This window comes from Arachis hypogaea, chromosome 14 (assembly GCF_003086295.3).
Source record: "Arachis hypogaea cultivar Tifrunner chromosome 14, arahy.Tifrunner.gnm2.J5K5, whole genome shotgun sequence".
NCBI classification, from domain to species: Eukaryota; Viridiplantae; Streptophyta; class Magnoliopsida; order Fabales; family Fabaceae; genus Arachis; species Arachis hypogaea.
Genome location: NC_092049.1, coordinates 126678139 through 126701651, shown reverse-complemented (window position 1 = coordinate 126701651; position 23513 = coordinate 126678139). Strand labels below are relative to the sequence as shown.

At 33.8% G+C, this 23513-nt stretch overlaps 2 protein-coding genes and 1 long non-coding RNA gene across 5 annotated transcripts; 1 reads left to right on the top strand and 2 right to left on the bottom strand.

Annotated features, from left to right (window-relative positions):
• Positions 1-10257: 10257 nt before the first annotated feature.
• Positions 10258-12165, bottom strand: LOC140178351 (uncharacterized). The gene is made up of 2 exons (XR_011871258.1): positions 11320-12165; positions 10258-11215 (listed from the first exon to the last, which is right to left on the bottom strand). It is a non-coding gene; the product is annotated as an uncharacterized lncRNA (long non-coding RNA).
• Positions 12166-13682: 1517 nt separating this feature from the next.
• LOC112744055 (ribulose-1,5 bisphosphate carboxylase/oxygenase large subunit N-methyltransferase, chloroplastic) lies at positions 13683-18534 on the bottom strand. The gene is made up of 12 exons (XM_025793524.2): positions 18022-18534; positions 17756-17919; positions 16802-16885; positions 16599-16656; positions 16228-16281; positions 15947-16018; positions 15780-15860; positions 15407-15579; positions 14881-14983; positions 14685-14816; positions 14387-14509; positions 13683-14057 (listed from the first exon to the last, which is right to left on the bottom strand). Exons 1-12 carry the CDS (start codon positions 18370-18372, stop codon positions 13971-13973), a joined length of 1482 nt encoding a protein of 493 aa, XP_025649309.1. The 5' UTR covers positions 18373-18534; the 3' UTR covers positions 13683-13970.
• A 7-nt stretch (positions 18535-18541) lies between these two features.
• On the top strand, positions 18542-22907 carry LOC112744056 (uncharacterized). Of its 3 annotated transcripts, none has more exons than XM_025793526.3 (8): positions 18542-18678; positions 18766-18797; positions 19594-20086; positions 20798-20943; positions 21075-21243; positions 21469-21567; positions 22071-22153; positions 22398-22907. In XM_025793526.3, the coding sequence occupies exons 3-8, from the start codon at positions 19697-19699 to the stop codon at positions 22522-22524; spliced, it is 1014 nt and encodes a 337-aa protein (XP_025649311.1). In that variant the 5' UTR covers positions 18542-18678; positions 18766-18797; positions 19594-19696; the 3' UTR covers positions 22525-22907. The 3 variants fall into 3 exon arrangements, with proteins under 3 accessions (XP_025649311.1, XP_025649312.1, XP_025649310.1); XM_025793527.3 differs by having other exon boundaries at positions 19557-20086; XM_025793525.3 differs by having other exon boundaries at positions 18555-18797.
• Positions 22908-23513: the final 606 nt, after the last annotated feature.

The window sequence follows — 23513 nt, the reverse complement described above, 5'->3', positions numbered from 1 at the left end:
AGTCACGAGTGTTTTTGGCTTAAGAGTTTGATCCAATATATTTTATCATCATGTGGACTGATTGATCATAAGATAACTCTAACTGTCCTGTTTGAAGATAATACAACATGCATTGCTCAACTTAAGGATGGATATATCAAAGGTGATAGAACAAAACATATTTCTCACAAATTCTTCTTTACTCGTGATCTTCAAAATCAAGAGACAATTAATGTCCAACAGATCCACTCAAGTGACAATCTAACATATTTATTTACAAAGTCACTCCCAAAATCCTCTTTTGAAAAATTTGTACATCAGATTGGGATGCGCCGATTTCAAGATGTTAAATGATGTCGACCAGAGGGGAGACTGTATTCTTTTTTCCTTGGTCAGGTTTTTTCCCATTGGGTTTTTCTTGATAAGGTTTTTAATGAGGCACTCCTCATCACAAAGGATATTGTACTCTTTTTTCTTCACTAAAATTTTTTCCATTGGGTTTTTCTTTATTAAGATTTTAACGAGATATAATCCTAAATGGTCATCTAAATGGGAGTGTCGTGATAAGTATGAGGTGGATGCACATTTCTCAATGTTGCTCAGGATATCAAGAAAGATTACAATTAATTAAGTTTAAAAATGGTGACCCCTCATACGTATATAAATAGGAGTTTATTCTGAAATAATATATACACGATAATAACAACAATTTTCTCTCTCTTTTCATATTACTAATACTATTCTCTCTTTTTATATAACAAATAAACTCGTATTTTATATATATGAATAATATTAGTAAATACTGATAGTAAAATTTTTTATTTATATTTTTTTATTTTATATTTATTTATTTATTTATTTATTTTACAAAATTATAGTCCGATTACTTAAATATTTATTCAAAAGGGACGATACGTAATTGTAGGACTAGAAATTTAACATGGGAAATGACAAATACAATTTTTTCTTGCACCACAAAAACCAGTTGCTTGCGCTCCATATATTTGCTTGCAGTCACTGGTGCATTCTTTAGTTCCTGAAATACATCCTCTTTCACTCACTGCAGAACACAATTTTGCCTCTGATACTTTCAATAATCTTTCATTACCTATGCATTTACACATCAAACATATGAAATCATTATGCTTGTGATCTCAAAATTAAACTATGCTTAAGTAATGCATATGATTTGCACTTTAATTTTTTGTTTATTTTTAATATTTTATTTTCAAAATTTTGCAGGAAAAAATAAAAAATACAAATACAAATTAAGATTTTATTTTTTTTCTTCATAAAATCTTAAAAATATAAAACATTAAAAATAAAAATAGAAAACAAAAACATAAAACAAAGACATCTTTAGAGTTTATTTGGTTTTAAAAAGTATTTCCTTTTTATTTTTAAATAATTTTAGTTTTGAGGATTTTATTTAAGAAAAGATAAAAATTAAAAAAAATTCAATTTTTAATTCTTTTCTTGTTCTCTATGAAATACTAAAAATAAAAAATATAAATACAAACTAAACCACAAACCGATCCTGAGTTGTATCTATTTGTTATTTTTTTCCAAAAAAAAAAAAATTTACACGTGCATATAAATTTATAGAATAAAAAATGATTATTAATTCTTTTTCTGTTAAAAAATCTAAATAAAATAGAAGTATCTTTTAAAGTAAATCCATTTTTAACATTCTTAACAATATACAAAATAAAGGTAAAATAACACTAAAAAAAAAAAAAAGAAAAACAAACACGCACATAAGATACAAATAATTAAATCTCGTTAACGAATAACTAAAATATACCGATTCCAATGGAAAAAATAAAGAGAATGATGAGAACATAAGTAAAAGCCTTCATCTTATGAGTATTCAGTTTTCCGGTTTGCGCACTTAGCTACATGAAACACCTTATGTATGTCTGTGTATATATATAGTAAGTCATATGCCTATGATGGCATATTTATAACTCACTAGATTAATTACATTTGATCATGTCTATGTCTATCCATATGCCTTTGATGGCATATTTAATGTAATTGACCGAAATTAATTACATCTGAACATGTCTATCCATATGCCTTTGAAGATACATATTGCTCTCAAAAGTCTCTATTTTTTTGGTCTAGCTCTCACGTAATTTTATCACTTAAGAGGGATAGACGTAAGTTGAAACAAAAGTTTAAGATCCAAAAATTTCGGTTCACACCTCAATTATAAAGCTCAAGTTTAACTAATCCAAATCTCAAAAGCGGATCCAAACTCCTGCTCGGACTCAAAACACAATATAATTGGTATAAATTTTAATTTATAACAAATTATTAATAATAAATATTCAAATTAATTTTAAAAAAATTTTAAATTAGACACTTTAGTCTCTAATAAATTTTAATTTTCTAAAAGTCCTTATGAATTATTTTTGTCGGATTGATTGATCATTGTCTCATTTTAAATATGGGTTAATTTGTCTTAGAATGTATTTTTTGAGGATCTAATTGTCTAATAATAAAATTTTTTAAAAATTTATTTGGTTAATATGCATATTAAAAAATTGACTCAAAGTAGCTTAGTGATTAATATGTCCCATAAGAGTATTTTTCAAAGATTTTCAAAGAATAAAATTTTTTTTAAAGACTAAAATACCTAATTTAAATATTTTTGAGAACTAATATTCAATTATTAATTTTATCTTAATTTTTATACATACGTCTTGAAGTCAAATCAAATTTAAACTCGCTTATGAACTTAATTTATATCTTATTTTTAAGTTGAGTATGACCTGATCTATTCATGAATCACGAGTTACTTTGTTGTGTAGTAGATGGCACCGATAGCTTGACGATGGGTCGACGACTTAACTTATATCTTATTTTTAAGTTGAGTATGACCTGGCCTGTTCATGAATCCTGAGCTACTTGGTTGTGTAGTAGATGGTACCGACAGCTTGACGATGGAGTTGATGACTGAGCCAAATTTCAACAAAATAGATGGTACTTACCATGACATTTCGATACTCAAATTAAAAGGAATTAATGAAATAGAGACTAGTTAAAATTTATATCATACTTGGAAGAGTAGAAACTCCCTCTAATATAGCATGAAATTAGCTAGTTTTTGAATTTCTAATATTTGAGAAAAATCATATCACATTAGATTTTTTTGTTTAAATATTTTTTTTTGTCAGGTGGATTAGACGATTTTTAATCCTAGATATTATCATGCATAATACACTCACACACACTACATAGGTTTATTTTTTGGGTTATTTTTCTTTCCGTAGGACTTTAATCTAAGTGTAGTTGTTAAAGGAGCATATAATATGCCACTCGACTAAGCCTCCAACCAAAGACGGATCTAGGTGGTGTATTAGGGGGCAATCCTTTTTTTTTTTTAATATATATACATATATAATATGCCCCATTACAAATAAATTTATCCCAATTATTTAAAGTCTCAAATCCACTTTATTTTTTTATAATTTTGACTATTAGTTAATCTAATCAAATTTAGTCTTCTCTCATTCTCAAATCCCAGCTATCATCATTCATTTATTCTCTTAAATCCTTTTATTTTTCGTCAAAAAGTTAATTTTAAATTCTCTATTTTTTTTAATATAACTCTTTATAACTTTATATATCTTTAAATTTTATTATTTTTCTTTTTTGATATTTTCAATTACAAATTATAATTCAAGCAATTATAATTTAGATATTAATCTAATTTTTTATTCTCTTTATAAATTTACATATTTTATTTTATTTTTAATTTATTGAATTTATTAATCTTTATTATTTATTTATTTATCTTTTATTCTATTTTATTATATATAATTTTTTATTTTTTATTCGAATAATTAATATATATTTTTATTTTTTTAAATTTAAATTAATATATCTTTTTGATAATAATGTATATTATTTTTACCACTTCAATATAAATTTTATGGGTCAATCACCATCTCCAACTACTTTTATTTGAACCATAAATGGTTGTTACGATATCAAGGCGGCCAATGAGAAAAGACGACCCGATTTGGCCCGTGACGGGTCCAAAGGTGGTCTAGGTATCGTGGGTTAACGGTTTGATGGGCCATTAGTCGGTCCAGAACAAGTATCAATTTCCAAAAACAATTTTAACGTCAACCAAATAATTTTAATTTCCAATAAAAATAACTTTTCTATTACTTATAGTTATACCGGTTAATATTAAACAATTATTTCTATTATTTTAAAAATAAATTTATCTAATGTTAATAAAATAATTTAAATAATTAATACAATTATTAAGTAACTTTTTAATGTCAGTGGTATAAAGAGAAATTGATATATAAAATTTGTCATTTTAATAATAAGATAATTATATTTCTACTCTCCTCTTTCCATAATAAATTTATTCATTATTTATTATATATTATTAATTTTACAATCAAAATATATTACACAATACTTTTTTATTATAATTAAATTGAATTTTTCTTTTAAAATCAAAAAGTCTCTTTTTTTCCCTTTCCTTTTCTATCTTTATTCTTCTTTCACCTATTCTATCTCTCTTATATATTATTATAAATTATTAATTTGACAACTAAAATATATCACATAACATCTTTTCATTACAATTGAAATTGAAATCAATTATACATTATTTCATTCGTTTCCAAATAAAGCTCAGTTTAGATAAACAACTTAATTAAGTTGCTTTCGAAAAAAAAAAAACTTAAATAATAAATACTTATATTAAAAGTAATTTATAGATAAGTGATTTTGTATTTAGATTTTTAGTTCTAAAAGTGTTTATTTTAAGAGAAGAGTGATAAAAAAAATTTTATTTGAGAGAAGTCATTTTTTTTTAACTTCTGCATAAGCACTAAAATAACTTTTTAGAAAGCTACAATTTAGTTTTAAAAATTGTACCAAACATTAATATTATATCTTTTCATAAGTTAAAAGTTAAAAAAAATAACTTATAAACCTATCCAAACGGGCCCTAAGTGTTGCTTTAACTTTTGAGTTCATTGAAAAGTTAATGTATCCAAATAAAGGGTTTATCCAAATACATTAATTTTTCAATGATCCCAAAAAATAAAAGTAACACTTATTTTATAACGGAAAGAGTATTAATTTGACAATTAAAATATGTCACATAATACTCTATCCCATTAAAATATTTTCTTCCAAAACTAAGATCTAGGGCTGCGTTTGTTTACAGAGACAGGGACACAAAGACACAAAATCGTGTCTGACAGAAGAGACATGGATAGAGACAATGTGTTTAGAGACATTGAATTAGTATATTTTATATCCATTCTGACAGGAAGGACACGGAAACACTAACAAGGGACACAACCTATTTTTCATTTTTTTTCATTATTCTTGTTAATTTTTCATAATTATATTTTTTATTATTATATTTTTCCTCTCAAATTTTTTAAATGAAAAAAATAAGAATAAATTAGATTTTCATCATTAGTTTTAGATTATCACCAAACAAAATACAACACAAAATTTTATATTTCTATCCTTTATGTCTTGTTTATATTTCTATCATTTATATCTTGTTTTCAGTATCTTGTCTTAGCATGTTCTCATAAACAAATGCAGCCTAGAAGTTCTCTTTCCCTTATCCACTTATTATATGCCACATAACACTCTCTTGCTGTAATTGAATTGAAATCTTTTCCTTTAAAGTTAAAAAGATCTCTCATTCTGTTCTCCCTTTTTTAATGTCTCTTCATCTTTTACTAACTCTATTTTTCTTATATATAAGGGATAAGTATGATTTTGGTCCCTAACGTCGGGGCTGAAAATTTTTTTCGTCCCTCGACTTTTTTTTGCTCCAAAATGGTCCCCAAAGTTTCAGTTTGTTTTAAAACCGTCCTTCGGACCAAAATGCCCCTATCCCTTCTTCCCCAAAATTCTCTCTTCTTCCCCAAAATTATGCAAAGCACCAGCACCAGCACCACCCACCACCTACCACCACCACCATCATCAAAACTCAGAATCAGAACCACCACCACCACCACCACCACCACCACCACCATCATCATCATCATCAGAACTCAGAATCAGAACAACCACCACCACCACCACCACCCCCCCATCCACTGCCACTCCATCACCAGCATCCATCACACCAAAACATCAGAAAATCCAGAAAAATCAACATCAGAAAATCAGAAAAACCAAAACATAAAAAAATCAACATCATCATCATCATCCTCATCAAAACCCAGAATTCAGAAAATCCAAAAAAATCAAACAACAATAATACTCAGAATAAGAAAATCATCATCATCATCAAGAACCCAGAAGAAGCGGCGGGCGGCGGACAACGGCTCGGCGGTGGTGTCGGCGGGAAGAAGAAGAAGAAGAAGAAGAAGAGGCGGACAGCGGGCGGCGGTGCGGCGGTGGGGAAGAAGAAGAAGAAGAAGAAGAAGAAGAAGTGGCGGTGGGGTCGGCGGTGTGGTCAGTGGGCGGCGGGAAGAAGAAGAAGAAGAAGAAGAAGAAGAAGAAGAAGGGTCGGCGGTGCGGCGGTGGGATCGGCGGTGCGGCGGCGGTGCGGCGACATGGCGTCCCTCTTCTCTCCCCCCTCCACCCTCCCCCCAACACCTTTCTCGGCCCCCCTCCCCCCCCTTTCTTTCTTTCTCGCCCCCCCTCTCCCACCCCGCTTCTGTATCCCCATTTCTTTCTTTTTTTTCTTTTTTTTTATTTATTTTATATTTATTTTATTTTATAATTTTTTTAATAAAGGGTAATTTGGTAATAAAAAAATATAATTGGTAAAAAGGACGATTTTAAAACAAACTGAAACTTTGGGGACCATTTTGAAGCGAAAAAAAGCCGAGGGACGAAATAAATTTTCAGCCCCTACGTTGGGGACTAAAATCATACTTATCCCTATATATAATTATTAATTATTAATTTAATAATTAAAATATATCATATAATATTATTTTATTACAATTGCAATTATAATTAGAATCTATTATATATTATTAATTTAAAAATTAAAATATGACATATTTCACTCTATCTCCTTATAATTTAAATAAACTAATTTTTTCTAAAACTAAGAAGTTATCTCTTCTCCATTCTCTCTTTCTCTTTTGCCTTTTTAATTAATATGTCACAATTTTTAAGACTTATTATAAAAAGAGGCTGATTTTTTTGTTATGAAAAAAAAGTTGGTGTTGCGCAATAAAATAGACATATGGACAAAATTTTTACTACTATGGTGTTAGCAGTAAAACGTAACTTACGTTTTACTTTTGTCTTCATTTTTTTTTGTTTAAGAAACTAAACAAGCGTAGCTTGTGTTTTGTTTTTTGTAAGGTTTTCAATTTTTTTTTATTTCGTTTTAGCCAAACGTAGCCTGCGTTTAGTGGTGAGCAGTTTTTTTTTTTTTTGGAAAACTGTCAGATTTTTTTTGGGAAAACTAAAAAGCAGGTTGCGTTTTGTTTAAAAAAAATATTTTAATCAAGAGTCCTGCTATAAATACGAAGCAAGACTCGTTCAACTTGCCTCACTCCACTTCTACTCATTCTATTCTTCTTTCTTGCACATATGTCGTAGTTCTTAGGTTTTTTGGCAGTTAGGTGTGTCAAAAAAGTTGGATTAAGTGAGGTTGAAGTTATGGAAAATATTGTAAATTTGCGAATGTATTATAACGGTGAGGCTATACCAAACACACATGAAGGAGTGATTTTTGTTTGTGAATGTCTGTTGTCATTTGCTATTCCATGTACTATGAATTTTGTAGAGTTGCAAAATGGGCTTAGTAATAACATTCAAAGCCATATTTTGAAAAGGGTGAGTAACATTTTATATAGGAATCCTGTACAAGTATTTAGTGGGCTGATACAGTTTCAAAGAATGCCCATCACTGACGATGCCAGTATGCAACAGATGTTATGTATTTATCAACAAACCCGATTTCACGTGCCGATGATAGAGCTATACGTTGAGTTCGAACAGTAGTCGGGGTTGGGTGCGGTTGGCGAGGAGGTCAATGTTGATAATCTTGGGGATATAGATTGGGAGGAAGATAATAATGACAGTGAAGAGGAGTTTGAATCCAACTATGAAGTCGATGATGAAAATGATAACGGAGACTTGGCAGGCAATCCGGCGGTGCAAAATGAAGCGGATGCGATTGTAAGCCAGCACCCGTTTGGTATTCCGTCTTTTATGCGGACTCTAGATCTCGAAGTCATGCATGCCCCGGAATTTTCTGAGTATGCGAATATGGGTATGTTGTGATTATTAATTCAAGTTACCTACAATGTTTATTTTATTTGCCTTGTCTTACTGATGGTGGCGAACATGTCGTAGGTGAAGGCAATGCTGCGGCAGAAGATGGTGAGTTTAGTGTCGGAATGGAATTTGGTCTGAGAGAATCGGTGATATCTGCAATCAAAAGCTACACTATCTCTAGAAGAGTTGATTACACTGTGTATGAGTCTGAGCTGCAGATATTCTATGTGAAATGCAAGGGTTATGGTGCAGGTTGTGATTGGCTTATCCGGGCTAGCTTGATTCAAAAGAAAGCTTGTTGGGAGATCAGAAGATACAATGGCAAACACACGTACACCATGAACACGATTTCGCAAGATCATGCCAAGTTGGACTCACACATAATTGCAGAGGCTATTAGGTCGTTAGTCGAAGTAGACCCGTCGATAAAGGTGAAGTCTATTATTGCAGAAATTCCATCCAGGTTCAACTACACTGTAAGTTACCGCAAGGCTTGGTTGGCAAAGCAGAAATCTGTCGCAAAAGTTTTCGGTGATTGGGAAGTTTCTTACCAGACTCTGCCAGTATGGTTGAAAGCAATGACTGTGAAGATGCCAAGGTCTCATGTGCAAATTAAAACGCTTCCCTTTTACCGTGAGAGTGAGGAGGTTCAAGGTGTAAGAGTACTGCACCGCATTTTTTGGAGCTTCTATCCATGTATTGTAGCATTTAGACACTGCAAGTCACTAGTGCAGGTTGATGGCACGCACCTGTACGGTGAATATAAATGTGCACTTCTGGTTGCGGTTGCACAAGATGGGAACCAAAACATTGTCCCCATTGCATTTGCCATAGTCGAGGGTGAGACAACAGACGCATGGGAGTTTTTCTTGACCAATTTACGGAAATATGTTGTTACCATTAATGGTGTGGGCATTATTTCTAACCGCCATACCTCTATCGATGCTGCAGTAGCTCACAGTAATGGTGCATGGTCACCACCAAGAGCGTGGCACATGTACTGCATCAAGCACATCGAGTCCAACTTCTTAAGGAGGTTCAAGGCTCCGTATTTGCATAAACTAGTGGTTAACATAGGTATTTCATTTAGCTGTTATGGTCCTATTCATAGTAATTTTGTGATATCTGCTTACGATTAAATGAATTGTTCAACAGGCTATTCTAGGACGGAACAGGAGTACAACAAAAACTACCAGAGACTTAAAGAGCGGGGTGAGGTATATACTCAATGGTGCGATGACATCGGTGTTGAGAGATGGGTGTTGGCATTCGATAGGGGTCATCATTGGGACATATGACGACAAACTTAGTAGAGTGCATAAATTCTATCATGAAGGGTGCACGCAACCTTCCTGTGACTGCCATTGTTAGGTCTACTTTCTATCGGCTGAATGAATTGTTTACTCGGAAGAGCGCCAAGGCTCATGAGCGTGTCCACAACGGATTCACGTATTCAGAATTTGCAACGAAAAGAGTTGAAGAAAGCTTTTGACGTGCAAGAAACATTGTGGTCAACCGGTTCGACAGGCGCAATGAGATGTTTGAGGTTCGGGAAATGCAAGATGGTTCTGTTTACGCTGTTAACCTTGCGCAACGACACTGCGACTGTGGCCATTTCCAGGTCGAGCGACTCCCATGTCGCCACGCTCTTGCATGTTGCGCTAACCAGCGTCTTGATTGGCAAGTATATGTGCACGACGTGTACAAGATGTCTGAAATTTGCAAGGTATACAGAGGCGAGTTTGTTCCGATGGGTAACCCATCTACGTGGGATAGATATGAAGGAGCGAATGTGATCGCCAACTGAACATTGAGGCGCGCGACAAAAGGAAGACCGAAGTCAACCCGCTACTTGAATGAGATGGATTCGCGGGCTATGCGTGGTCCTCGCCGGAGTACTATATGTGGACGCGAGGGACATAGCCGCAGCCGATGTCCTCAACGCGCAGGTCCAAGCTCTGCTAGAGGTCATTAGTGGTTAAGCTTTTCAATGTAACTTTGTTATGACCTACTTCACAATTATATGTAACTTTTTATGTAACCTCGTTATGTAACTTTTTAATACATAAATATTTCGTTACAAAAGTGTAATATGATAATCTCGAACAGAGTTATACGAGAACAAAGCTAAATATATGATAATAATAATACTAAACAGAATCATCTAAATATAAGATACAACACTGAATACAACTCTGAATACAACACTGAATACAAGATCAACTACAACAGACTACTTTCTCGGCGCCTTCTTCGAATACAAGGATGGGGTGTATTTGTCCGGAGGCGCAGTCTGTGTCCATAAGTTATACGGATGACACTGAGACACACCGGCATCCAGACCACTGCCAACGTCAGGACCACTGAAATCTGGCATGCTCGCACCACCAGTGTCACACAAATTGGAACCACTCATCCCCGTAGCACTCGCTCCTCCAAGATCATACCAGTGCTGCAAGTCATATCCCAAATCTCCCTCTTCATGCTGCGGGTACTCATTCAAATCAAACAACTGGGTACGCGGTGGTGCGGAAGGACCGGGAGGATCTACATGACCCGTCAATCGATCAAAGTTGAAGTCACTAGCATGACCTGATGTGGTGTGACGACCACCAGACTGCTGAGATGGAGTAGGCCCTTCCTGCGGTGGCGTCAAAAATAGATAATCTATATCTCTCAGGACCTGAGACAAGCTGAGGGTGTCAGATCCACCCAATGGACTAAACTAACCATCGGCTGGAATTACCAGCTGTGGTATGTAGGGCTTAAGTGCCTGAGGGGGCTGTCGTTCCAGTATGTACGGTGTCTGCTGCTCATATGCTGGCCACTGCTGTTGCTGTTGGCCGTAGGCCGGTGCCTGCTGCTGGGCATATGCCAGATCTTGAAACTACTGGGCATATGTCGGATCCTGAAACTGCTGCTCATATGTCGGCATCTGATATTGGTGCTCATATGCCGGGACCTGATAGTGATGCTCATATGCCGGAACCTAGCTAACAATAGTAATTAATGATAATAGATAAACCTAAACAATAATAAATAATAATTTAAAACGGTAAAAATTAATAATAATAATAATAATAATAATAATACCTGAAACTGCTGCTCATGAAGGGGGACTTGCTGCTGAAGTCCAGCTGGTTCTTTTTGTTGCTCCTGTGGTTCATTCGTGCCAACCTTTTCACCTGCAACTCTATCTGATAGTCGTAGGTGAACCCCATACTACTGTGTGTACCACACGTAGTACACTGGGAGAGGATGAAAGTTAATAATCTCCTCGCCTAACTGCAATGTGTTATAGCGGTCAAATCTCCACCTGTTAACCCATTGACTATAAATCTCTCCCCAGTCATGGTTCTGTGCTCCTGTCAATCGCTTGCAATGATCATGGCCAAAGTCGAATGCCAGGCCTGGTGGAAGCTGTTGCATCCCAAACTATCGTCTAACCCGGTCTGTCGGGTGCCACTCTATGCACTCGAATGACATTAGCGGGCGACTTCGTGGAGCACAACAACAAATAGAGAAAATGTGAGCCCAAACATACCGCTCAATGGACTCTTGCGTGTCACACAGTTCAGTGTCTCTGCACCGCCGAACCATGCAAGATTCACCTTACCCAAGACATGATCCTGTGGACTTGGTTCCCGACCAAAACAAACAATGCAGTTCTCTACCAGAAATTTATGACTGCTGTCTGTTCTACCCGTGACGGGCTCCCCATTAACTGGGAGGCCACGTATATATGTAATGTCTTCCAGCGTCACCGTCACTTCCCCAACTGGAAGGTGGAACGTGTGAGTTTCTGGCCTCCACTGTTCCACAATGCACTCAGCAGTGCAAAATGACCTCTCATTTCGCCTACTCGTGAAACGTGTTGAAACCCAGTAAATACCAGTAACGCTGCAGCTACCTCATTAAAGATATCTGGCGGCCTGATAGCTTGTAAAAAGAAAAATGATAATTATTTAAATTTTAAATAATATCAGTTAATAATTTATTCAATAAATAATAACAGCAATATTAAAAAGTATTTATTTATTATTATTCAAAAAATATTAACAGCAGTATTTATTTATTTATTATTATTAAAAATAATTTACTTATTTATTAAACAGTATTCAAAAAATAATAAAAAATTATTAAACATGATTTACGTATTATTAAAAAATAATAACAATTTATTATTATTATCCTAAATGGTATTCTATTATTAAACAGTATCGTTTATTATTAGAAAAATATTAATAAATTATTAAAAATAATAAACATTTATTTATTAAACAGTATTATTCATTTATTATTAAAAAATAATAATAACTTATTATTATCCTAAACATTATTTTATTATACTAACTATGATAACAAATTTTTTTTCGGAGATTTAAGCATAATAATAATAGCTAACAATAATTTTTTTTTTTAACGAAGAGCTCAACACAGCGAGTGGAGCAAGAAGAGTAGCAAAATAGAATCAAGCTAAGAAAATAAATAGAACAAACTCTAACCATTTTTTCTTCCAGTTTGATAAAATCACGAACCATTTTTTCTTCCTCTCTCAAACTCTAACCCTTCATAGTGTACTTTTTCTTCTCCCACACTTGTTTTTTTTCACTCTTCCTCCTTCAGTAACCTTTTGTCATTCTTGTTTTCTCACTCTCGTTTTTCACTCTTCTTCACTAAGTTTTTCACCCTTGCAGAACTTGCGTTTTGGTTTTATAAGCTCCCTCCATTACACGCGTCGGGCATGCAGCTAGGGAGGCTGTCAATCGCAACCTGCGATTTGCCCTGCACGGCTGACAAATGCAGCCTGCGTTTTGCCTTACCCAAGACTGGTCAACAACTGCTCCTGTTTGCATGCAGGGGACACCTTGGCACGTTTTGAAAATTGGTTGCTCTGCCCTGCCAATCGCAGGTTGCCTTTTGCAGGATGCAACATTTTCTTAATCTTCGCTCCACACAAAACACAGGTTACATTTTATAGCTTTTAACACTACCAACTCCACATTTGTGCATTTTTTTTGGTGACTTCTCCACATTTGTGCATAACACACCATTCATTCATTTTTCAGCATTTCAACATTTTTAAATCCATTTACAAATTAATTTCTGACCAAAAAAACCCTTCTTTTCAGACTATTTATTCAAATACCATCCTTTTAGCTCGGTGCCACCTATTTTTTTTTTTTTTGGTAATTCTAACTATCTAGGAAGCACTTCTAACAAAAAAAAAAATGCTAACCCATAAAGTATTCACTATCCAGGAGGTGTTGAAGTAAAACACGACTCTTATATCCTGTTATTTCTCTCATTTGCTAAAAACTTTAATATTTATTACAAGAATTAATTTTTAAATTGATAACAAAAATTAAATCTTGAGATACAATTTATTTTAAAAAACTTACGATGTCGTAATATTATCACTGTAAGAAAGAGAATAAGAGTGGTAGACATTCTCATTTTTGCCAAAGTTTTCAATTGCCTCAAAATCAACTATTAATATGAAATAAAATACATGTTGGAATATAAATACACATTGAAAATAAATTGAACAACACATATATTTACACACAAATATATTGATAGCTAATTTTAGTGTAAAAATTTTGACTTACATTATACAAAGAAACTCACCATGTATGACCTCAGCAAATTTTTCATAATATTAAAAGGTGAGATCCATGCTTTTAAAACAAGGAGGGTAAAACCGGGACAAAAGTTATATGGACTACCATGTATGAATGGTCTCATTGGAAAAGATTTCGGAGCCCATCAAAGATTTTTAAAGCTCTTAATTCACCAGCCCTCATATCCCTCAGTCTTCTTCTCAGTATCTACAATAATATCATTGAAAGGCAAACAACATCAACTGGAGAGTTCTAAGAGTTTTAATGGCTGCATACATAAGGCAATATTCGAGTTCTTAACACTTCGTTAAACAGAAGAGTTACCTAAGTTAGTTTGATGATTCACTCTTATTAGTATTGATATTTGTTTATATATTGTGTAATGTGTATATTATGTATACCCTTGATCCCGCCCCTCCAATTCCCAACTTTCATGGCTGTGTCCCTTTACAGTGGTCCAATCCAATTTATAACCATTTAAATAGTGGGAGTGAAAATTAAGATACTGGCTAATGTGTGTAATTGGATGAACTTACATATTGAGTACGAAATAATATCCTTCGCTCACTTGTACACAAGTCCACCGCGAGCTGTTTCAGAAAAAGTCTACGGTTGAGTTGTTTCGGAGAAGTTACATCTAAATCCAGAGATCCACTTGCCTGCAAGAAACACATACATTCACTTCATTCATCCATGATAATTGCCATTAGCATGCAGGCAAAAGAGGAATAGCTAGTATTAACTTTTAGAAGCTGACAACTGTTAAAACACAACGTTCTTAAAAGCTATGACCATTCTAAAAGTAAGAGATGAAGGCATCAAAAGGTTTTCTGCCTGTAAGAAATTGTTGTATTTCGATATACTGGATTCACAACTGTCAAGTATGAACTGCAATGCTTGCTCCTCTATTTCAGGATATCTTGAATCTTTCTTGATGGTAGTTTTATTCGATGCTGCCGCAGCCATCTGTCAAAAGAATCACTAGTTGAGTTTTACAAAAATAATTCACAAAAGTGAGTTTAGTTCATACCTCTTCAAATTGCGCTCTCATGCTTGAAGGACTAACAGCTAAATAAGCATAAGCCATTAACTCCAATGGCCAACCAGTAATCTGTATTGGAAAACATTGAGATCTGACCAAAAAATTGGAACAAAATAAATTAGTACCAATTTTAGTTAAAAGTATTCATTCAGAATGATATCTTAAAGGCATATCAGATAATATAAAGTCATCAAGAGAGAGTAAGAAACAAAAGGTTATGGCCATTATGAAAAAAGAAGCTATATCAGTAAATAAATAAAACTCTAAAAAATAACGAATTTGCATAAAAAAAATTGTAGTACATTTAGTTATTTTTCATTAGTGTTCCACAGTTCAAAAATGGATATTTTGGACATGTCACTTTGTCCTAGGAAAAGCTATTATGTAAATTAGAAAATGTCAAATAACTACGGATCAAACTAGAACTATTTTTGAAATATCTTTATCGAAGCAAAAAGAAGGAACTTCAACCATATACGAATGGTGGTAAAATTTTGGAGTTCTAGGTACTCACCCTGATAATCCATACTTCTTCAAGAGTTCTAATTTCTCCTTGTAGGATTTATCAGATTTCTTGAGTGACACTGACAACTCAACTGAATCACAAGGATTGGCGCCTTCCCTTGGAACAAACCCATACGATAATAGAAGCTCCCCATTTGATTTTTTTCCATATGAAATGAACACCTAGGTAGTATGATACAAGCAGTCAAATCTAATCTTTGGACTTAACGCTTAAACTACTCCGATGATGCCATACTGGTGAAAAATATCATGATCAAATAAAGCTTTAATCAATTAATAGCTTATCATTTTGTTTGGAACTTGTTTGCTTTGTGCTAACTTTATCCTAGATAACAAATTCCAATCTTTCAATCTATGTTTACCTGCTCACCTGGTTGATACGGCCGATCTGTAGTAAAGACAATTCCCTTTGATAAATTATCATAATCCAAAAAGGTATCCACCTAAACCAGTGAAAAGAAATTGGAGTTAGAAAATTTCATGGGCAAAATCATAATAAGGAAATTTCTTTGGAATAGACCGGACATACTTCACAACTATGATTCAACATATCTGCCCAAGGAACCAAGGCAACCCTTCCGTCCATTGAGGGTAACCGAACCTGCAAGGTAGAAAAATCTCAAATGACGTTTTCATAAAATCAACTGTTTGTCTTAAACGAGACAAAAAATTATAATAGGTGTTTAGTTTTGGACTTCATTCTCTTCAAGAAACAGCTCTATTATGCATTCACACAATTGCTGTACTTTATTTAGGCTGAAGAAGGAGAGAATTATCTATAGTTATATTTTGTATATGACATTGACTTACCAAACGAGAAAAGAGAATGCCAAATGACCATTTGAAGGACTCAATGTTGAACAACTGCAATTGAAACAAAATGAAAGATTCAGATAAAATTCACTTGCTCAAACAAAACCAAAATGCTTCAAATGCACTACCATATCACTTAAAATAAAGAAAATGAAAAACAATATTAATTGGGAATTTTCAAAACCAGTGCTTTATAATGAAACCAATGGTCACCTACACAAACAGGAAGGACCAAATTTAGAAATTACTAACAAGTAACTACTGGACGAAAATTTGCTACTCTGGATCATCCAAAAAACCTAGACATATTTATTGCAACATCCAGTTTTTCTTCAGAAGTCTGATTTCTTCCAATGAATGATACTCACCTCTTCAGGGAACAAATCGGGGTGTTTGGAAAATATTCTGAGCCTCAAATCATTGTATCTGGAAGAGATGGGAAGTACACAAGTTATAAGGATAAAAAGATTATATAATCAATAAAGCACAATAGATTGAGGCTATATACCAAGAGAAATGAACAGACAACAAAATTGTGAAGAAATATAAGGTACAAACAATTGATTCATACGTTCCAATGACATTATTAATCCTGTCAACTGCTCTCTCCCTAATTTGTGAAGCTTCCAAATAGCGATCTAGTTCTGCTTGTGACCTGAAATAACACCAATGAACTACGGTAAGATCAATTAGAGAGCAGAATAGACCCCTTTATTATTTGTGGAAATAAGATGAAAAGTCCATTTAATTTATCCTTTGCTTGATGCCAAAATTATGACAGTAAAGAGATGGAACAATATAAGAACAACAACAACAACAACTAATTGATTGCCTAATGCCTACTAATTATTTGATTCCTGGATAATCTTAAAAATTAGAAATGGGGATTTCGAATAAGTTAAGAGTGGCAATCTTATATGTCAACTCACGGCACCATGTCAAATCCTCCAGTGATGAAGATGGATTTGAGTTCAGGTTTAGTGTTACTAGCGAGTTTAAAAAATCAAAATGAACTCTGCGTTAGAATGAGGTATCTCAAATTGCATCAGTCAAGCATTAGTGCTTATACTTGCCTACAGCAACCACAACTAACTAACAGCTAATTAACTATAGATAAACTGTCTTCATGAGTTAACTTAACCAAACAACTAACTACCAGATGCCAGCTCAGCTTACTTTTATAACTGCCAGTAGTTACACTGACTAACTAATTGCTCTACTTACTAACAGTTGCTATACTAACCTTATATAACTATCCAAAAAGCTTATGGAAGTCTTAGAACCCTAGGTCTACAAACAATGATGACACAACATTTCAATCCCTAATTTTAATTCTTCAGCCATTATCATTTGTTTTTCCGTATCCTTCTTAAACAAGCTCTCAAGAGATTGCATAGTTCTAATTACTCCTACCACAGATTACAAAAAATTCTCATACATACTTCTTAATGCCTTAAATATTAATTACTTTTTATGACCTTAATTGTTTGAAAGATTTCATAATCAGAACAATTAATTAATTTACCAGTAAAGAAGTGAATAAGGCTGGCGAGGTAGGGCTGATATATAGTTACTCCATCTTGAAGATTTCATGAAGCTGGCTTCACTTATGAGATAAGTTGCAAGCAATGGCCAATCCGGCACCGAATTCTTTTTCAAAATTGCACCAGCTTCGGGGCAGGTCCACTCCTGCCAATCAAAATAGAATTATCATAAATTGAATTAATTTAGTTCCATTGCCTACATTGATATGAGTTTCTTGCAAAAAGAGAGGGAAGTGGAAAGTCTTACGGAATCTTCGGTGATAACGAGCGTGGGAGGGACGAAGAGGAGCTTCTCTCCTTTCCTTATATTCTTTGAGGCAACTAGGCCCCTCTCTCCGACCTCAACTCTCTGTATGCTCATCTTCTGCGGTGGAAGCCCTGACTCTGACAGCCACTTCTGCAACGCCGATGCGTTCTCCAAGGAATCACTATCGCAGCCCCATGGAACGGTTGAGACTTGAGTAGCGGTGCCGCTTGCAGCAGAAAGCGACGAGCAATGCCAACGAACATGGTGGTGCTGCTTTCGGTGGGTTCTCTGAATCGGTGAGGCGAAAGCAAGACCAGAACTAGAAGCAGGGATGAGAGTGGTGCTGTACATGATCCCTGAAGCTCAGAGAAGAAGAACCTTATCCACTGGAACCATCTATAGTGCCCATGTACTGCTGTGATTATAGTTTGGGTTATCGTTAAAAAAATCACGTGGTCCCAACTTTATCACCTCCTAATTAATGATAGTAATTTTATTGCAATAAAAGGAATTCGATTACAATTCCCACAAACGGGGTGCAAATGCAATAAACATAAAATAGGGGAGCTCCCAAAAAAATGACAATAGCATGCTTAAGAGATAAGGTCTTCAGATAAAAGGGAAAGTGTTCTTTCGTCTTCATTTTCGATGGCTATGGTAATCCACTTGACTTAATCGAGCTCTTGAATCACCTCTTCTCTTTGCTTCTTCCATCAACTGAACCCACTATTCCCATGGTTGCAGCGTTTGGTCCCTGGGTTTCATACTGGCCAATGGTGAGTTGTTCCATACTCGCATAACTTTCCGGGCAAAACGATGGGATTTTTCATTTTTTCTTGTTAAAAGTTAAAACTCTTAAATCGTTATTAATTTTTTTTTGAGCGAAAGTATTAGAAAAAATAAAAAATATATTTTTTTAAATATTATAATTTTTATTCTTTTGAAAAAGATGTTTTTTATTTGGATTTAGCTACTAGCATGTGTCTAAATTTATTATCAGTAAAAAATTTTAAATATTTTTATTTAATAAATATAAATAAATATATTAAAAATTTAAATTTTTTATATTTTAATAAAAAGTTTTTAATTTTGTAAGTTTACATTCGAATTATAAATGAATGTACTTTTAGTAATATGTATTGAATATTTTTTTGGATAAATTAAATTTTTGAGATTTATGTTTTTCAGTGTTCACACAAAATTTTTGATGAAATATCACGGTTTACATAAATTAAAATTAGGACCAAAATATAAATGGTTTGAGAACTTTGTATTTATATAAATTGAAGCTCCAATTATTTTAAAGGTGTGAATTGCCCTTATTTTATCCTTTTAAAGTATGTTTTACAAAAACTTTTTCAAAAGAACAAAAACTGCACTGTGCTCCCCTCAACTTCCATTGATGTGCAGATTACTCTCGGCTGGGAGTCACACGGTGCATTTATGCATTCTTTTTTGTTTTAATTTATCATTTAAATAATTGTCTAAACACTTACTTCCAATAGTTAATACGATGAACTCGATAATATTTTTAGTAGTCTGAGAGTATATTCTATTCTCTCAAAAAACAAGGTGGTGAGAAGAAAAGAAAGCGACAGCATTTTGGTATTTGCAATTGCTTAGTGGGCAGGCATCCTTATCCTTGGGGTTATAGTATTACCCGCTCCTGGCAAATATGGCAATGGCGAACGCCACTCTCATCTCCTGCAACTCTTCAACTTCGACACATCTTCCTCTCAACAATCACAAAAGCTCCAGAACCTCACTTCATTTTACTCAACTTAAAGTAGCTTCACTTTCACCACACAGATTAGTTCTTAGTGCCTCTAAGTCAGCAATTCATTTGAAACGCTGTCGTTTCCTCCAAATTTGTCATAGTTCTTCTCTCAAGAACCAACAAGAGGAGTCAAAGGAAGAGAGTGTAGTTGGTGGGAGCAAGAATGGGAATGGGAATGGGAACGGGAACGGAAATGGTGGAAGGGACTGGACCAGCTCAATTTTGCTCTTCTTCTTGTGGGCTGGACTTATCTACTATGTTTTCTTTCTCACACCAAATCAAACCCCGGTAATTCTTATCTACCATGTTTATATGCCTTTTCTTTAAACAAAATAACTGTATGTATATTCTATTTCTTTTGATAGAGTAAAAAATGTAGTAGCATTTTGTTCCTAAGATACTGTTCCGTTATAAAGCGGCTAATATGTAGAAACTATAATCAGATATTCAGTCATGTTTTGCTACATTTGTAAAAGTAGTTGTGTTCATGCTTGCTACTTGAATGGTTTGGGTAAAAGATTGGATTTGATTGAATAAGAGAATACTAACATTTTATATGCATAGTAATTATTACTAGAGCTTGATTATATGCACCAATGTGGGATTGGTAAGGTGATAAATATCTTGGTTCCTTAATCAATGAATCCAGGGAACAGAAAAACCATTTGCTAAGGGATCAACCCTCTTCATGGGACTTCAGCTAGGTCGGGCCGGGTTAGCAGGGTCCTGTTAAAGAGCTTGATTCTGTAAATTTTGTGTAAAATTGTTTCTTAAACTGACATCTAATTAGGTGTTTTATATAGATAAAAGTAACTTCATTTGAGATATTTGGTGTGAAAATGAACTGTTTTTCTTTTTTCCTTTTTTAATTTATCTGTAAGATCTGATTGGAAGTAATACATGGAAATTAAATTATTATTCCTTAATGTCATCCATTTTCATATATTTTTGTTTTGTATTAAATTTTTGGATTAATTCTTCCCCCGCCCCCTGTATCAGTCAAGGGACATGTATTTCCTGCAAAAGCTTCTGAATTTGAAAGGAGATGATGGTTTCAGATTGAATGAAGTGCTTGTATCATTGTGGTACATAATGGGTTTGTGGCCCTTGGCCTATAGCATGCTGCTACTTCCTACAGGAAGGAGGTATTTCACTCTGAATCTGATGTTCCCTAGAAAATTAACATGGTTTGTTAATGTTAATTGCACTCTAATTGCAATGTTAACTCTGTTATTACTTTGCATGCCCTTGCAATGTTAACTATGATGTTCTACAGCTCAAAAAGCAAAGTTCCTGTTTGGCCCTTCCTTGTACTTTCATGTTTTGGCGGTGCATATGCGCTTCTTCCTTATTTCATACTTTGGAATCCACCAGCACCTCCGGTTGAAGAAACTGAGCTTAAATCATGGCCATTGATCTTTCTTGAATCAAAAGTAACTGCAGTGGTAAGCACTCATCTTAGTTTCATCTTGAAAATTGTTGCAGGCAGAGATACCTGAAATTTAGTTAGAGTTATGCCATTGTGTGATAAGATACTGTGTAAACATATTACCTGCAAATCACATACTAGAGAAATTGATTGTTCATTCAGAGGAATCCATATGCATGTAGCATACTCTCACTAGTCTCTACATTTTCTTGTAATGAAACTTACCCCAACAATACGTCAGATATCGCTTGCTGCAGGGGCATGCATAATAATATATGCTTGTTTAGCCGGGGCAGACACATGGACAGAATTTTTTCAGTACTTCAGAGAAAGCAAATTTGTAAGTTCATACTCTGATTCATGTAGTTGACAAAACTTATCATTGTATTTATTGTGTATGCTTTAGCAATGCCATGGTGTTTTCTTCCAATACTGTATACAATATCTATACAATAATACAATAACAGGGTTTACCACTCTTGGTATATATACAATATATAATAGTGATACCACTTTTGTTGTCCAAAAGTTTCTAGTTCTTTACCTTTGTGTCTACATTTACCACCTTTACCATTTTTTTTCCATGATGATGCAGTTTTGTATTCCTGTAATTGCTGTATTTGATTATTTAGATTATAAAGTTTCAATCAACAATTTCTAGTCTATTAGAAATTAGTAACTAGGCCAAATTTATGTCTAAGCTTCAATACAGGTAAAGGATATGAATTCTTTCATTTTCAGAATATGTCAATGTTATATAATTTTTTTTACAGTTATTCATTCTTCATAGGATAGAATTTGCCAAAACTCTTTTTGGTGCTAATTTGGGTATTAATGTTGCAGATTCATATCACGTCCATTGATTTTACCCTACTTTCCACATTTGCACCATTTTGGGTCTACAATGACATGACTACTAGAAAATGGTATGTTCCTTAATATTAAAGTTCTTCAAATTTAACTAAGCTCCTAATCCTTCTCTATGTACTCCATCCGTTCGTTTTTCTGCCATTGTCACTTTTCTGGTACATTATCGGATACAAAGAAAAATACAATTTGTATCTAGATACATTGGTCCAACAATGTACCAAAATTTTACAATGATAGGTAAAAATGAACAAACAGTAGAGGATAATCTAGCATATGTTTCAATGCTGATCTAATTTGCAGGTTTGATAAAGGTTCCTGGCTTCTTCCCATATCATTGATACCTTTCTTGGGGCCTGGTTTATACCTTCTTCTACGACCGTCACTGTCAACAATGGCCATTCCACAAACTCCAGCTGAACCAGAGTAAACACATTTGTTCACTCCCAAAGAATGGGAAGATGCGTGTTTTAATGCGATGACAGTTGAACTCAGTTTCGAGATTGGTTAGTTCTAAAAGGTCGTTTCCTACAAAGTGCACCACAACATAGTGTTTCCTCATCTACTCTAACTCCATACCAACATTGAGGTCCATCAGTTTGGGGGGTAGATGGATGGGAGAGAATTTTCACAATCATATAGAAGTCCAAATTGTAAGTTCCTAATAGGAATTTAATGTAGGTAAGCATATCAATACATGACAACAAAGCTGTTTTCTTTATACATGACATTACTGCAGCACAAATCATGTTTATAAACCAGTCATTTAGAAATAAAGTGAACTTACCTGATCGGTTGATCCTTTAAAATAAACATGGTAGAATTTTATTTTATTTTATCTTATTGTCATTTTTTGTTGGTTATACTAGTGGCTTACATAGTTACATTTGCAGTGCTTAAGCCAATAAAACGCTTTACATTTTTTGTTGTAATAATGCAACCTATGAGTAACAACAAATGGAACTCCCTTAAATTGCTGCGAAAAGCAATGGAGGAGTTCTCGTCCAAGTTACCCTCACCTCAGTTAAAAAAGATTGAGGTATAACTTTAACTTCTAATAGTGAGAATTACAAAATATATGATAATTTCAACAGTGTAATGAGTGATACATGTTAAGGGTATTTCATAAAGAAAAAGGGCTTTGGACCTATGGTTATTAAAATAGACATGTTCGTAAGGAACAAACAAACGATTTGTTTAGCGTCAATATATCCTCTTCACTGAAAAAAAATTGGATGGTATGTAGTGTTTAATCTAATTATTTATTACCCTTTCTTTCTCTTATTTATTTATAGAATCAAAAGTGAAAAATCACAATATTCTGTCAAGTGTTAAAAAAATTTGAAAGGATCTATTTTCGGATAGAACGTAAAGTAGTAGTACATAATCAATTACAAGTAGAAACTTAGACACATATAC